General features: G+C 41.6%; 1 protein-coding gene across 2 annotated transcripts; it reads right to left on the bottom strand.

Annotated features, from left to right (window-relative positions):
• Window positions 1-6036: 6036 nt before the first annotated feature.
• On the bottom strand, window positions 6037-11104 carry LOC119303359 (disease resistance protein RPM1-like). Of its 2 annotated transcripts, none has more exons than XM_037580482.1 (3): window positions 10820-11104; window positions 7230-10070; window positions 6037-7141 (listed from the first exon to the last, which is right to left on the bottom strand). In XM_037580482.1, exon 2 carries the CDS (start codon window positions 10007-10009, stop codon window positions 7256-7258), a length of 2754 nt encoding a protein of 917 aa, XP_037436379.1. In that variant the 5' UTR covers window positions 10010-10070; window positions 10820-11104; the 3' UTR covers window positions 6037-7141; window positions 7230-7255. The 2 variants fall into 2 exon arrangements, with proteins under 2 accessions (XP_037436379.1, XP_037436378.1); XM_037580481.1 differs by having other exon boundaries at window positions 10845-11104.
• Window positions 11105-13654: the final 2550 nt, after the last annotated feature.

Below are 13654 nucleotides of genomic sequence, written 5' to 3'. Positions count from 1 at the left end.
GCGCATGAAATTATAGAAGGTATAGTAGGAACTCTACGTCAACAAAAGGGGCCTCATCATACCCAAGAGGAAACGCAAGTTTTTGAGAAAATTTGCGAAGAAACCAAGATTTTACAAAAGTCTCTTGAACCTCTTAAAAGCGTTAGCGGGTATCTCCACCGCATGAATATGTTGATTACCCTTTGCAATAAGCGGTTGGATTCGTTAGATCTAAAAATTTCAGAATATGAAGGGAAACGTAAAGAACCTCCCAGATTCGATCTTGATTCCGCTAAAAAGTTGAAAACCAAAGATGGCAATACCTAGATCTATCCTTACTTTTTATGCCTAGCTAGGGGCGTTAAACGATAGCGCTTGTTGGGAGGCAACCCAATTTTATTTTTATCCCTTTCTTTTTTCTCCTGTTTAGTAATAAATAATTTATCTAGCCTCTGTTTAGGTTGTGTTCTTTTGTGTTTAATTAGTGTTTGTGCCAAGTAGAACCGTTGGGAAGACTTGGGGAAAGTCTTGATATCTTGCTTTAAAAAATAGAAACTTTAGCGCTCACGAGAACTGCTGCCAGTTTTATTTGGAAGGTTCTATTTAGTTAATTCTTTTTTAATATGATTAATAGATAAATTACTCACGTCCAGAAATTTATTTTAGAATTTTTGGGGTTTCAGATCTTGCGCTAGCTACAGATTACTACAGACTGTTCTGTTTTTGACAGATTCTGTTTTTCGTGTGTTGTTTGCTTATTTTGATGAATCTATGGCTAGTAAAATAGTTTGTAAATCATAGAGAAGTTGGAATACAGTGGGTTTAACACCAATATAAATAAATAATGAGTTCATTACAGTACCTTGAAGTGGTCTTTTGTTTTCTTTCACTAACGGAGCTCACGAGATTTTCTACTTTAAGTTTTGTGTTGTGAAGTTTTCAAGTTTTGGGTAAAGATTTGATGGATTATGGAACAAGGAGTGGAAAGAGCCTAAGCTTGGTGATGCCCATGGAACCCCCAAGATAATCTAAGGACACCTAAAAGCCAAAGCTTGGGGATTCCCCGGAAGGCATCCCCTCTTTTCGTCTACTTCTATCGGTAACTTTACTTGGAGCTATATTTTTATTCACCACATGATATGTGTTTTGCTTGGAGCATCTTGTATGATTTGAGTCTTTGATTTTTAATTTACCACAATCATCCTTGCTGTACACACCTTTTGAGAGAGCCATACATGATTTGAAATTTGCTAGAATACTCTATGTGCTTCGCTTATATCATTTGAGTTATATAGTTTTGGTCTAGTGCTTCACTTGTATATTTTAGAGCACGGTGGTGGATTTTTTTATAGAAACTATTGATCTCTCATTCTTCACTTAGATTATTTTGAGAGTCTTAAATAGCATGGTAATTTTCTTAAATAATCCTAGTATGCTAGGTGTTCAAGATTAGTAAAAGTTTTCTTATGAGGTGTTTTGAATAGTAAGAGAAGTTTGATGCTTGATGATTGTTTTGAGATATGGAGGTAATAATATCAAAGTCGTGCTAGTTGAGTAGTTGTGAATTTGAGAAATGCTTGTGTTGAAGTTTGCGAGTCCCGTAGCATGCACGTATGGTAAATGTTATGTAACAAATTTGAAACATGAGGTGTTATTTGATTGTCCTCCTTATGAGTGGCGGTCGCGGACGAGCGATGGTCTTTTCCTACCAATCTACCCCCCTAGGAGCATGCGCGTAGTGCTTGGTTTTTGATGACTTGTAGATTTTTGCAATAAGTATGTGAGTTCTTTATGACTAATGTTGAGTCCATGGATTATAGGCACTCTCACCCTTCCATCATTGCTAGCCTCTTCGGTACCGTGCATTGCCCTTTCTCACATTGAGAGTTGGTGCAAACTTTGCCGGTGCATCCAAACCCCGTGATATGATACGCTCTTTCACACATAAACCTCCTTATATCTTCCTCAAAACAGCCACCATACCTACCTATTATGGCATTTTCATAGCCATTCCGAGATATATTGCCACGCAACTTTCCATCATTCCTTTTATCATGACACATTCATCATTGCCATATTGCTTAGCATGATCATGTAGTTGACATAGTATTTGTGGCAAAGCCACCATTCATAATTCTTTCATACATGTCACTCTTGGTTCATTGCATATCCCGGTACACCGCCGGAGGCATTCATATACAGTCATATCTTGTTCTAAGTATCGAATTGTAATTCTTGAGTTGTAAGTAAATAGAAGTGTGATGACCATCATTCATAGAGCATTTTCCACACTTGAGCCTAAGAAGGGACAATGCTACTATCCTTTTTCCACACTTGTGCTTCAAAGTAGCACCATAATCTTCATGATAGAGAGTCTTTTATTTTGTCACTTTCATATACTAGTGGAAATTTTTCATTATAGAACTTGGCTTGTATATTTCAACAATGGGCCTCCTCAAGTGCCCTAGGTCTTCGTGAGCAAGCAAGTTGGATGCACACCTACTTAGTTTCTTTTGTTGAGTTTTCATACATTTATAGCTCTAGTGCATCCGTTGCATGGCAATCCCTACTCCTTACATTAACATCAATCGATGGGCAGCTCCATAGCCCATTGATTAGCCTCGTTGATGTGAGACTTTCTCTTTTTTGTCTTCTCCACATAACCCCCATCATCATATTCTATTCCACCCATAGTGCTATATCCATGGCTCGCGCTCATATATTGCGTGAAAGTTTATAGGTTTGAGATTACTAAAGTATGAAACAATTGCTTGGCTTGTCATCGGGGTTGTGCATGATGAGAGCATTCTTGTGTGACGAAAATGGAGCATGACTAAACTATATGATTTTGGAGGGATGAACTTTCTTTGGCCATGTTATTTTGAGAGGACACAATTGCTTAGTTAGTATGCTTGAAGTATTATTATTTTTATGTCAATATGAACTTTTATCTTGAATCTTTCGGATCTGAATATTCATACCACAATTAAAAAGAATTACAATAAAATTATGCTAAGTAGCACTCCGCATCAAAAATTATGTTTTTATCATTTACCTACTCGAGGACGAGCAGGAATTAAGCTTGGGGATGCTTGATACGTCTCCAACGTATCTATAATTTTTGATTGCTCCATGCTATATTATCTACTGTTTTGGACATTATTGGGCTTTATTATCCACTTTTATATTATTTTTGGGACTAACCTACTAACCGGGGGCCCAACCCAGAATTGTTGTTTTTTGCCTATTTTAGGGTTTCGAAGAAAAGGAATATCAAACGGAGTCCAAACGGAATGAAACCTTCGGGAACGTGATTTTCTCAACGAACAAGACCCAGGAAACTTGGACCCTACGTCAAGAAACAAAAGAGGAGGCCACAAGGTAGGGGCGCGCCTACCCCCCCCTCCCAGGCGCGCCCTCCACCCTCGTGGGCCCCCTGTTGCTCCACCGACGTACTCCTTCCTCCTATATATACCTACGTACCCCCAAATGATCAGATACAGAGCCAAAACCCTAATTCCACCGCCACAACTTTCTGTATCCACGAGATCGCATCTTGGGGCCTGTTCCGGAGCTCCGCCAGAGGGGGCATCGATCACGGAGGGCTTCTACATCATCACCATAGCCCCTCCGATGAAGTGTGAGTAGTTCACCTCAGACCTACGGCTCCATAGTTATTAGCTAGATGTCTTCTTCTCTCTTTTTGGATCTCAATACAATGTTCTCCCCCTCTCTTGTGGAGAACTATTCGATGTGATCTTCTTTTTGCGGTGTGTTTGTTGAGACCGATGAATTGTGGGTTTATGACCAAGTCTATCTATGAACAATATTTGAATCTTCTGTGAATTCTTTTATGTATGATTGGTTATCTTTGCAAGTCTCTTTGAATTATCAGTTTGGTTTGGCCTACTAGATTGATCTTTCTTGCAATGGGAGAAGTGCTTAGTTTTGGGTTCAATCTTGCCGTGTCCTTTTCCAGTGACAGTAGGGGCAGCAAGGCACGTATTGTATTGTTGCCATCGAGGATAACAAGATGGGGTTTTCATTATATTGCATGAGTTTATCCCTCTACATCATGTCATCTTGCTTAAGGCGTTACTCTGTTTTCATGAACTTAATACTCTAGATGCATGATGGATAGCGGTCGATGAGTGGAGTAATAGTAGTAGATGCAGGCAGGAGTCGGTCTACTTGTCTCGGACGTGATGCCTATATACATGATCATACCTAGATATTCTCATAACTATGCTCAATTCTGTCAATTGCTCAACAGTAATTCGTTCACCCACCGTAGAATACCTATGCTCTTGAGAGAAGCCACTAGTGAAACCTATGACCCCCGGGTCTATCTTTATCATATTAATCTTCCAATACTTAGTTATTTCTTTTGCTTTTTACTTTGCTTTTATTTTACTTTGCATCTTTATCATAAAAATACCGAAAATATTATCTTATCATATCTATCAGATCTCACTCTCGTAAGTGGTCGTGTAGGGATTGACAACCCCTTATCGCGTTGGTTGCGAGGATTTATTTGTTTTGTGCAGGTACGAGGGACTCGCGCGTAGCCTCCTACTGGACTGATACCTTGGTTCTCAAAAATTGAGGGAAATACTTACGCTACTTTACTGCATCATCCCTTCCTCTTCGGGGAAAACAAACGCAGTGCTTAAGAGGTAGCAATACTCCAGGCCAAACACTTGCACAATTCCGACTGCGAAGCGCTTGACACACATGATGGCTTGACTCTCACCCATGGCCAAGTGGTCATCAACTAGATCAACCGGAATACTGTATGCCAACATACGCAAAGCGGCTGTCACCTTTTAAAAGGTGCTATGCCCGAGCTCTCCGGCGGCATTCCTCCTTTGCTGAAAAAATCGATCATGGCTCGCTAGTTTCTCTGCAATGCGCCTGAACAACTCAGTGCTCATCCTAAACCGGCGCCGGAAGTACGACTCGGGGTACACGGGATTATCCACAAAATAATGTCCCATCAATCTGTTGTGGGCATCGATTCTATCCCTCCAAATTTCTGTCGAGCCTTAACCGAACCACTCTGCTTCGGTTTTTTATTGATGTGCATAGCTAGGATCATTGCAAGATCCTCCTACTCTTCAATATCAAATTCTTCTTCGAAAGAATCATATGACGAACTCATCTACAATGTTCAATTTAAACTAGGCTATAAAAACTACAAACAACATGCACCAAATTCATGTAAAAAATGTGAAGTTGAAGCAATACATACCTTGCAAGCGTTTTGTCGAACACCTTGTGGGCGTCGAGCGGTAGTGGGGGGTCGGGCGCTGTTCGTCGAAGGAATGGCGTGCGCGAGGGGCGGTGGCGACTGGAGGGAGACGGAAGAAGCAACGGCGGCGCGGGGATAGGGTGGGAAAGCGCCGGAATGGTCGCCGGAAAAAATGGGGTGGTGCGGGCGGCGGCGCCAGTGCCTAGATAGGGGTAGGTGAAAGTCGCGAGCGGGCGCTCGAGTGTAGAGCGCGTGGGAGCAAGCACAACAAATAAACGTCATGCGATGACGTTTCGGATCGCATGCTGAACGACTTATGCCGCGCGCGGTTTTTGCGCCTCCGCTGGAGCTCCTGGAACGGTTGCACGCGTGCAAAAAAAAAACCCAAAATTTCGAGCGCGGCGCTTATATAGCGCGACTCTTGGAGATGCTCTAACTGCTAGTGAGGTCAGCCCTTTTTTGGCAAGTCTATCAGATGGTATACGGATGGTCATTTTCTTTAACTTTTTTTTCTTTTTGCAAATTGGTCATATTTTTAACTAAGCCCCCCATAGTTTACTAACTGTAAACCCCACTGTACGACTGTATACTTTTACGTTTACATCTAGATGAAAAAAGGTTGCATGAGTCCTCTGATATCTCTATATTTATTGTGCGTCTAAAGATGCTTTGAGGTCCATGTTGGTCTAGAGTAACATGCAAGCAATGAAACAACTCCGATTATCATATGATAGGCGCGCATACACACAATTATTTATGTGCAGCTAGGCTCTTAAATATTTCCACCTGTCATAATTTTTCATTGCTTTTTTTTTTTGCGACTCTTCCCTTCTATTCAACATCTATAAATATCTACATACATGCTTCTCTTTTTTGATCATGGGACACATAAACGAGAGCACATGAGTGTCTCAGATGCCCAAGTGGAGGCAGAATTTGGTTTTGCTTTGCTTCTTCGGAACAGGTGGCATCGAGAAGCATGTTAACAGTCTGTGACACCAGAACAGTGTCATGAGATACACTTCCATATGAGTTCCTACCCATTTCCGTGGCAGGTCCTAGCTAACCCATTGGCCCTACATCAAGAAAAGGCACAAATCATTATCTAGTATAAGGAATACGAGATGCATAATTCCCAAAAGGTACTGCCTACAAACGATGATGATCGACACTGGCCCCTTCCAGCTCGGTGCATCATCCCTTTTGGAGCAACCATCAATGGTGGCAGGCTGGAGTGAGAGCCGGCAGTGTGTCCCCTCATTGCATCAGTGTATTATTATTGCTCAAGAAGACCATGCGGAGATCCAAAATAAGAGATATAAAACAGACCAAGGTAGCAAGTTACAACAGGAAAAACTAGAGACAGTAGCCATAACATACCGGAAATGAATACCCGAGCATTATTAATAAATGCAAATCAAAGTGTTTAAGTTTAACATCCGCAGCTGAAATAGCACACATGAATAGCAGTACATACTTCAGGAACGGTGTCGTGGAAATGCAATTAGTCTGAATATGAAAATAACACTCGGTCTCAGCCTTACAGTAAGTGTCGCCTTATTTGTAAGCCACAAGGGAAAATAACTAACAGGAAATATTATCATACTTGACAACAAGCACACGAACAACAGCAGGATGTGGGACTGGCAGCAAGCGCTGCGCTAGTCTGAATATGGAAACACAACTCACTCGCAGTCTTAACAATCACAGTCGGAATTGAGCAGTAGGCAACATTGTCACACCCTACAACCGAGCACACAATCAACAGTAGCATTACCAAATGCAGGCAGTTGCAGCAGAAGTGAAGCACGATAAGTAGAAGTGGAACTAACAGCAAAAAGTGCAGTAGTCCATCTTAAAGAAACAGAGGAAACCGAAAAGTGGAAGCATCTTCCTTCCGGCCGACGACACCTACATAAACAACATCGTATCACATCAACATCTTAAGAGAAAAAAAAATAGGGCTACTAGTTGGCTGGTTTGTGGCTAGCTTACGTACCCACACATTTCCAGAGCAGTGGTAGCTCAATCTCGCAGAGAGTACCTCAACCGCGTCCCTTGAATCGCAGAACAATGGCGCAGCAAATACAAGAAGTCGTCGGTGATTTCGTGGAAGCCTAGATACTCGAGAGGCATGACGAACTCAATGCCAGGTGGGACCTCGGTCATGCTGCTGAGTCTGATTAGGAATAAATGTTCCAGGGACCCCATGGCACCTTGCTGTATCTCTAGACGTTTCAAATTAGGGAGGTCTGTCAGAGAGAGAACCTTTAGCTTGGGAAACCACCCCGTGAGAAATGACAAATGCTCTCCGGTGTATGCTCTAGTGAAATGTAGACGCGTCAAGCTTGACAACCGAGAAAGGGACGGCAAGGGGTCTTTTGTCAGCTGTGACCAAGATAGGACTAATTCATACAAATTCTGCCCTCCGACAGCTTGGAAGAGAGGAGACTCATCCAATGCACCTTCCGCTAGCCGTCCTCTCAATCTTAGCTTTTGTAGGCTTGGCAGGAGAACATTCAACAAGAGAACCTCATTCCCATCACTTGCATTCACAGATAGCAACGACAAATGCCGCATTTGAACTAGAGATTCACTGATGCGTCCGCAGTAGATTCCCTTCACATTCAATAACCTCAAGCTTTTCAGTTGCCTCAGCTCCCCTAGATGTCTAAGGGACTCATCCTGTACTTGCAATGCTTGTAGTGTTTGCAGGTTTGTTAGATTCCCGAGTCCATTGGGGATACACATACCACTGAGATGATTGATGTTTCTCCAATCTGGATCCATTATTTTCTCAACAAATAAGTGCCTGAGCTTCTTAAGTTTCACAATCCCACTAGGCAACTCATGTATGTCAGATTTACAAAGGTCTAGTGTCAACAAATTTGAAAGCTTCTCAACAGACCTTGGGAGCATTTTCACCTTTGAATTACGCAAACCCAAATGGCGGAGATTAAAAAGATCTCCAATAGCATCTGGAATCTTCTTGATGGGTATACCACTTAATTCTAGCACTGTCATATATCTTGACTCCTTACATAGCAGAGGTAGTAGAGTGAATGGTGACTTACTATCGCCTGCTGTAATCGCACTTCGAAGTTGCTGTAAACCAGAAAATGACTGTTGAACATCATTGTTTATTTTGTCAAGTATCAATCGGTGTCCATCCATCTCAAGAGACGCCTCACATTTAGCCTCTTGTGAAACACCAAAACAGTTCTTCTGGCACAAATCAACTGCCAGTTCACGTAATATATCATGCATTTTGAATTCTTTTATCCTGCCAAATGAGTTCATCTCGACAAGTTGTAGCATGTTTCTATCAACCAACTCCTTCAGATAGCCTTCTGCTACTTCTTCTAATGTGCTTTCACCCCTCCCCTCGATGAACCCCTCTGCTATCCATAACCTTACAAGTTGTTTCCTTTTGAGAAGATAGTCTTCTGGAAATAAGCTGCAGTACAAAAAACAACTTTTCAAGTGCGTTGGAAGGTAGATGAAACTCAGATGCAAAACATTCCTTATGTGGTCGAGCCTCGAATTATTAATTATCTCCCAGCTCAGTTGGTTATTTATTCTTCTCCATTCTTCCACAGTTTTCTCACGCACACGCAAGAGGCTAGCAACTGACACAATAGCAAGAGGCAAGCCTTTACACCTGCTAACTATTTCCCTGGACAAAGGCTTTAACTCCGCATGACAATCATGATTTGTTTCTTTTGGAAATGTTTTTTTACAAAAGAGATCCCATGCCTTATCTTCTCGTAAAGCTTCTAGTGTTAAGATATGTCCTGGAGAGGCAAGTGCAGCAACATCGCCTTCCCTGGTTGTGATTATCAGTCTACTTCCCTTATCATTATGAATAACCATCCTAGACAAATCATCAAATGTTTCTGGAGTCCAAACATCGTCCAATATGATCAAGTACTTTCGTTGCTCCAGAAAACTCTTCAGTGTCTCCTCAAGGCATGTGATGTCCATAGCTGCAGATTTAGATAGAACACTGACATTATCTTTGAAAAGTTCCTTGCATATATTCCTCAAGACATCTTCTCTAGAATAAGTTTGAGAGATGGAGACCCAGGCATGGCATTGGAATTTCTTTCTCTCATTCCTGTAGACATTTGCAGCTAAAGTTGTTTTACCAAGCCCTCCCATTCCAAGCAGCGCTATGACCGAGCATTCCAAATCATCATCTGCCAACCACTGCTCAAGTTTTTCTCTGTTTTCAGCCACCCCCACAAGATCTTCTTCATCAAGGGAACGTGAAATATTTGCTAGATCTTGGCCCCTCTTGACAATGTAATCACAGCTGCTCGTGGCCCCGCTGATTGTCATGGGAACCCAACGTTTGTTTGTCTCTGATAGGTGACTAAGGTCTTTCTCTATTTCCTTCACCTTGAAAGCTAACTGGTTCATAGAAAGCAGAGATCTGGATTTTCTGAAGCCCTTTTTCAGGTAAAAACAAGACCCAATATCATGTTCCCGACCAACTAGATATAAGTACTCATCCACCATGTCCTCCATCACATGTGCTACTTTCTGTACCTCCTCCAACCAGCCGTCATAAACTTGATTGTTGCGGTTCCGAATATCCATGTGACAGAGCACTTCATGCATTATGCGAAGCTCCCTCGCAACACGACCCATACTGCCATGTAGCTCTTGTAGTTGTGTTTTGTACTTTCCAAACTGCACGTTGGCCTGGTTTGCCACTCTACTTGCCAAGGCGATTCCGATCTTTTTAATGGCTAGAAGAATTACAATCTCTGCCATTATTTCTGAAAATTGCTAATGCCTTTGGTGGTGACCTTCCTAAATATCATTAGAATGGCCACTGCAAAATGAATAAGTGATGTATTAGTTAAACTGTTAGTCCACTAAGCTAGTGGCGAGCAGTTGCCATCAACTGCGGCAAATTTAGTGTTATTAACAGATAAGAACAAATGACACTCGACCAAATAACTGAACATACATGCTCTGCAGGTAATGTGACATCTCAGGTTCAAGAAAGCAGAGATCAGGAAATTTGAGGCAAGCAAGACAGAAGGAACTTATTTGACATGCTCTACTTTCAGAGAATTGGCTAAGGTGGCAGTTCCAGGTAACTTGGTTCCATGGGAATCGCTAGGAAACGTCAACATATAATTTCCGTAACTAAGAGACCTCGTCAACGATGTCCACTTCAGGATTTACTCACGTAACAAGAATGTTGACTCTAGAAGGCTAAAAGTTTGTGTGGTGCCGTATCTTCTATTACCTCCGTCCCAAAAAGCTTGTCTTACATTTATCTAAATATAGATGTAACACTAAAATGTGTCTAGGTACATCCGTATGTAGACAGATCTAAGACAAGCTTTTTGAGACGGTACATCCGTATCTTCACAAATCTAAAACAAGCTTTTTGGGACGGAGGGAGTATGAAAGAGCATATGCTAAGTATGTCACCACGAACAAGCATTATCAACAACTACTACACTGCAGACTGATTCCAGATATTTGTCAGAAACAGTGAAGGGTGGCAATTGGGGGAAATCAATTGGGTGGTAATAATTGCCGTAATGAATATTTGAGAATAAATCATACTCCAGTACTTGGCTGGCTGCCTTACATCGTCGCCGCCGCCGGCAGTCCACGGCGAGCGAGGGGCACCGTCGCCGCGCGCGCCGCCGGGTGTGGGAGGGATGGAAGGGGGGGTGAGCTTGGGCGGAGACGAAGATCCTAGCCCTCGCCGGCAATGAAGACGTAGCCTTCCAGTTCCATCCCCGCTCCGCTCCCCAGTTGTGGGCAGAACAGTAGCCTCACATCGCTATCCAGTTGTGGGCACAACAGTAGCCAGAAGAGTAGAATGGTTGACGAGGTCTTTGGAGCAAGCGGAACCTCTCATTCTGCTTTTCTCCTTCTTCATCAGGGAGAGGGCACGCAGGTCCACGGGTTTCTTATTTTAGCTTTTCTTTTCGGGTGATTTTCATTTTAGCTTTTTGATTTTCTAACTTATGTATCCTTTAAACAAAAAGTTTAAATTAAGTTTTTTTCATATTAGTGTTTCGCGTGACCAGGGTTTTCAAATAAGATTCATTTTGAATATGTTTTGACGACTTAAAAAACATGTTCATGCATTTGGTTCAAAGGAGTGGGGCAAAGTAAAATTGAAGATTTTTTTTTGGTGTATCTTTCAAAGAAAAAATATGTTCATTTTTTTTTACTTTCTTTCCTTTTTTGAGAAGCACAATCGTGCCTTTCACGAAAGTAAGCTTATCGTGGAAGCATATATTTTTCCATTTCCAAGAAGCACAATTATATTTCTCACCGAAGCAAATTTGTAGTTCTCATGAAAGCATAAATATTTTTCCTTTCCAAGAAGCACAGATGTGCTTCTCGTGAAAGAGAAGCAAATAGTTTTTCTCTTTTCAGGAATCTCGCGGAAGCAAATTTCTACTTCTCGTGGAAGCATAACTTTTTTTCCTTTCCAAGAAGCACAATTATGCCTCCATGAAAAGCAAAGAGTCAATTACACCACAGGTGTCTGAACTTGGCGAGGAAAGTCAGTTTGGTGCTAAAACTTGTGGCATACATTGAATCGGTGATAGAACTTGGCTTGGGCATTCATCTACTGTGCTAATCGTGTTTGTATATGCATAGAGTGATGACGAGGCGCGCCAACATGGCGTGGGACCCAGTGTCAATGACTGGAAGGTACATGCAAGGGCGTGTGCCTCGGTTTTTGGTGAAACCCACCCTGAAATTTTATTTTACTCACAACATGACACTTGATAATTTTTTTTGAAAAAATGAATGAAACGTCACTATGGCACTTGGGCCCCACCAGTCAGGGAGGAAATTGGGACGCAAAATAATGCTACGCACAGGATCGAACACACGACCTGTTCCCATCTGGCCGTACAGGCTGTCCGCCACACCAAGTATCACTTCCGGTCAAAATACAATTTGTATCCTTAATGGACTGAATATAAACGAACACGCACATAAGGCTTAAGTGTGCAACTGTCACCGCAGCCCATTTGCGGATGTTAGTTTTTCTTCCTTTCCTAGAATTCTTTAAAAGTATCTAAATTAATAATAATATTCATACAAATGTTCACCACAACCCATCTCGTTTATGGTGGATGTAGGGGCTGTTGTGCCCAGTTAAACTGATATATGGTGTCGCCAGGTTTTCGTCCTGCAGTGGATAATCTCGATGGCGAGTGCTCACAGTGGATTTCCCGACGATGCTCGAATCCGCTCTCCCCTCTCCAGTCTCTTTCTCTGAAATGATGTATTTCCGTTATGTCACAGTAATGGAAAGGGGTTATGCCCGGTTTAAAAAAATGTGTGTAATTATAAAAACTGTTCTTATTTAAAAGAATGTTCATTTTATCCCAAAAATATTCACATATTATTTAAAACAAACATATAATTAAAACAATATTTATAAATTATAAAAATATTATTTCAAAATATATTCATTTATTTTGAGGCTACATTAATGTGTTCATCGAAAATATTTGTGTATTCTCTTTACCAGACATATTATTGTATATAATAATGTTTACATAATTTAAATAAAAAACTAAAATTTAAAATAATAAATGTGAATTTTATTGGTATTTATGAACTAACAGAATATCATGTGGAAAATGGTCCGCGGCTGCTGCTGCCCATTTAAGCCCCATTTTCGTGCTCACATATTGGTAATTAAGTTTGTCTATCCCAGTGAGACATGAAGCCAGACTTGGAGGCGTGGCTAGCACGGAGCCCATGTTAAGTTGAGGTCGCAGGTTTGAGTCCCCGCTGTCACTTTTGCGTATTGGTTTCCTCTTTGTACTGTTTTCTGCAGGGTGGGCCCCAACTGTCATAGAACGTAGCTACATTTTAGGGATTTGTCTAAGAAAAAAAACAAGTGGCTTTTCCGTGATGATAAAAATCCAGGGTGTTTTTCACAAAAATTCGAACCACACGCCCCTGTCTCTAACTACCTGCCACTGAAACTGGGTCCCATGCCACATTGGCATGCCTTGTCAGCACCCTTTGCGTATATAAACGTGATTTGCACCGTAGATGCACATCGAAGCCAAGTTTCATCATCGGTTCAATGTACGCCGCAAGTTTTAGCACCAAACTGACTTTTCTCGTCAACTTCAGACACCTGTGGCATAATTGACTCAAAAGCAAATATGTGATTCTTTGTGGGAGCACATATTTTTTCCGCGCAAGAAAAAAAAGAAAACCCCATGAATGTTTTCTCTCCAAAACCTAGGGAAAACCCGGCAAAAATGAAAAATACAAAAACACACACATTTTAAACCCGAAACACCCGACACGTGACATGTGCTGGCATTTAGACGCCCATTTAATGTACTCCCCTGGCATGAAAATACAAAGTGACCCCTAGAGGTCCTCTGCAAACAGTAACCCCAG

This window comes from Triticum dicoccoides, chromosome 5A (genome assembly GCF_002162155.2).
Source record: "Triticum dicoccoides isolate Atlit2015 ecotype Zavitan chromosome 5A, WEW_v2.0, whole genome shotgun sequence".
NCBI lineage: Eukaryota > Viridiplantae > Streptophyta > Magnoliopsida > Poales > Poaceae > Triticum > Triticum dicoccoides.
The sequence above is the reverse complement of the archived record's forward strand: the minus strand, read 5'-3'. Positions and strand labels throughout refer to the sequence as shown.

Coding starts and splice junctions, on each gene's coding strand:
- LOC119303359 (XM_037580482.1), bottom strand. CDS start 10,009: ATGGCAGAGATTGTAATTCTTCTAGCCATTAAAAAGATCGGAATCGCC.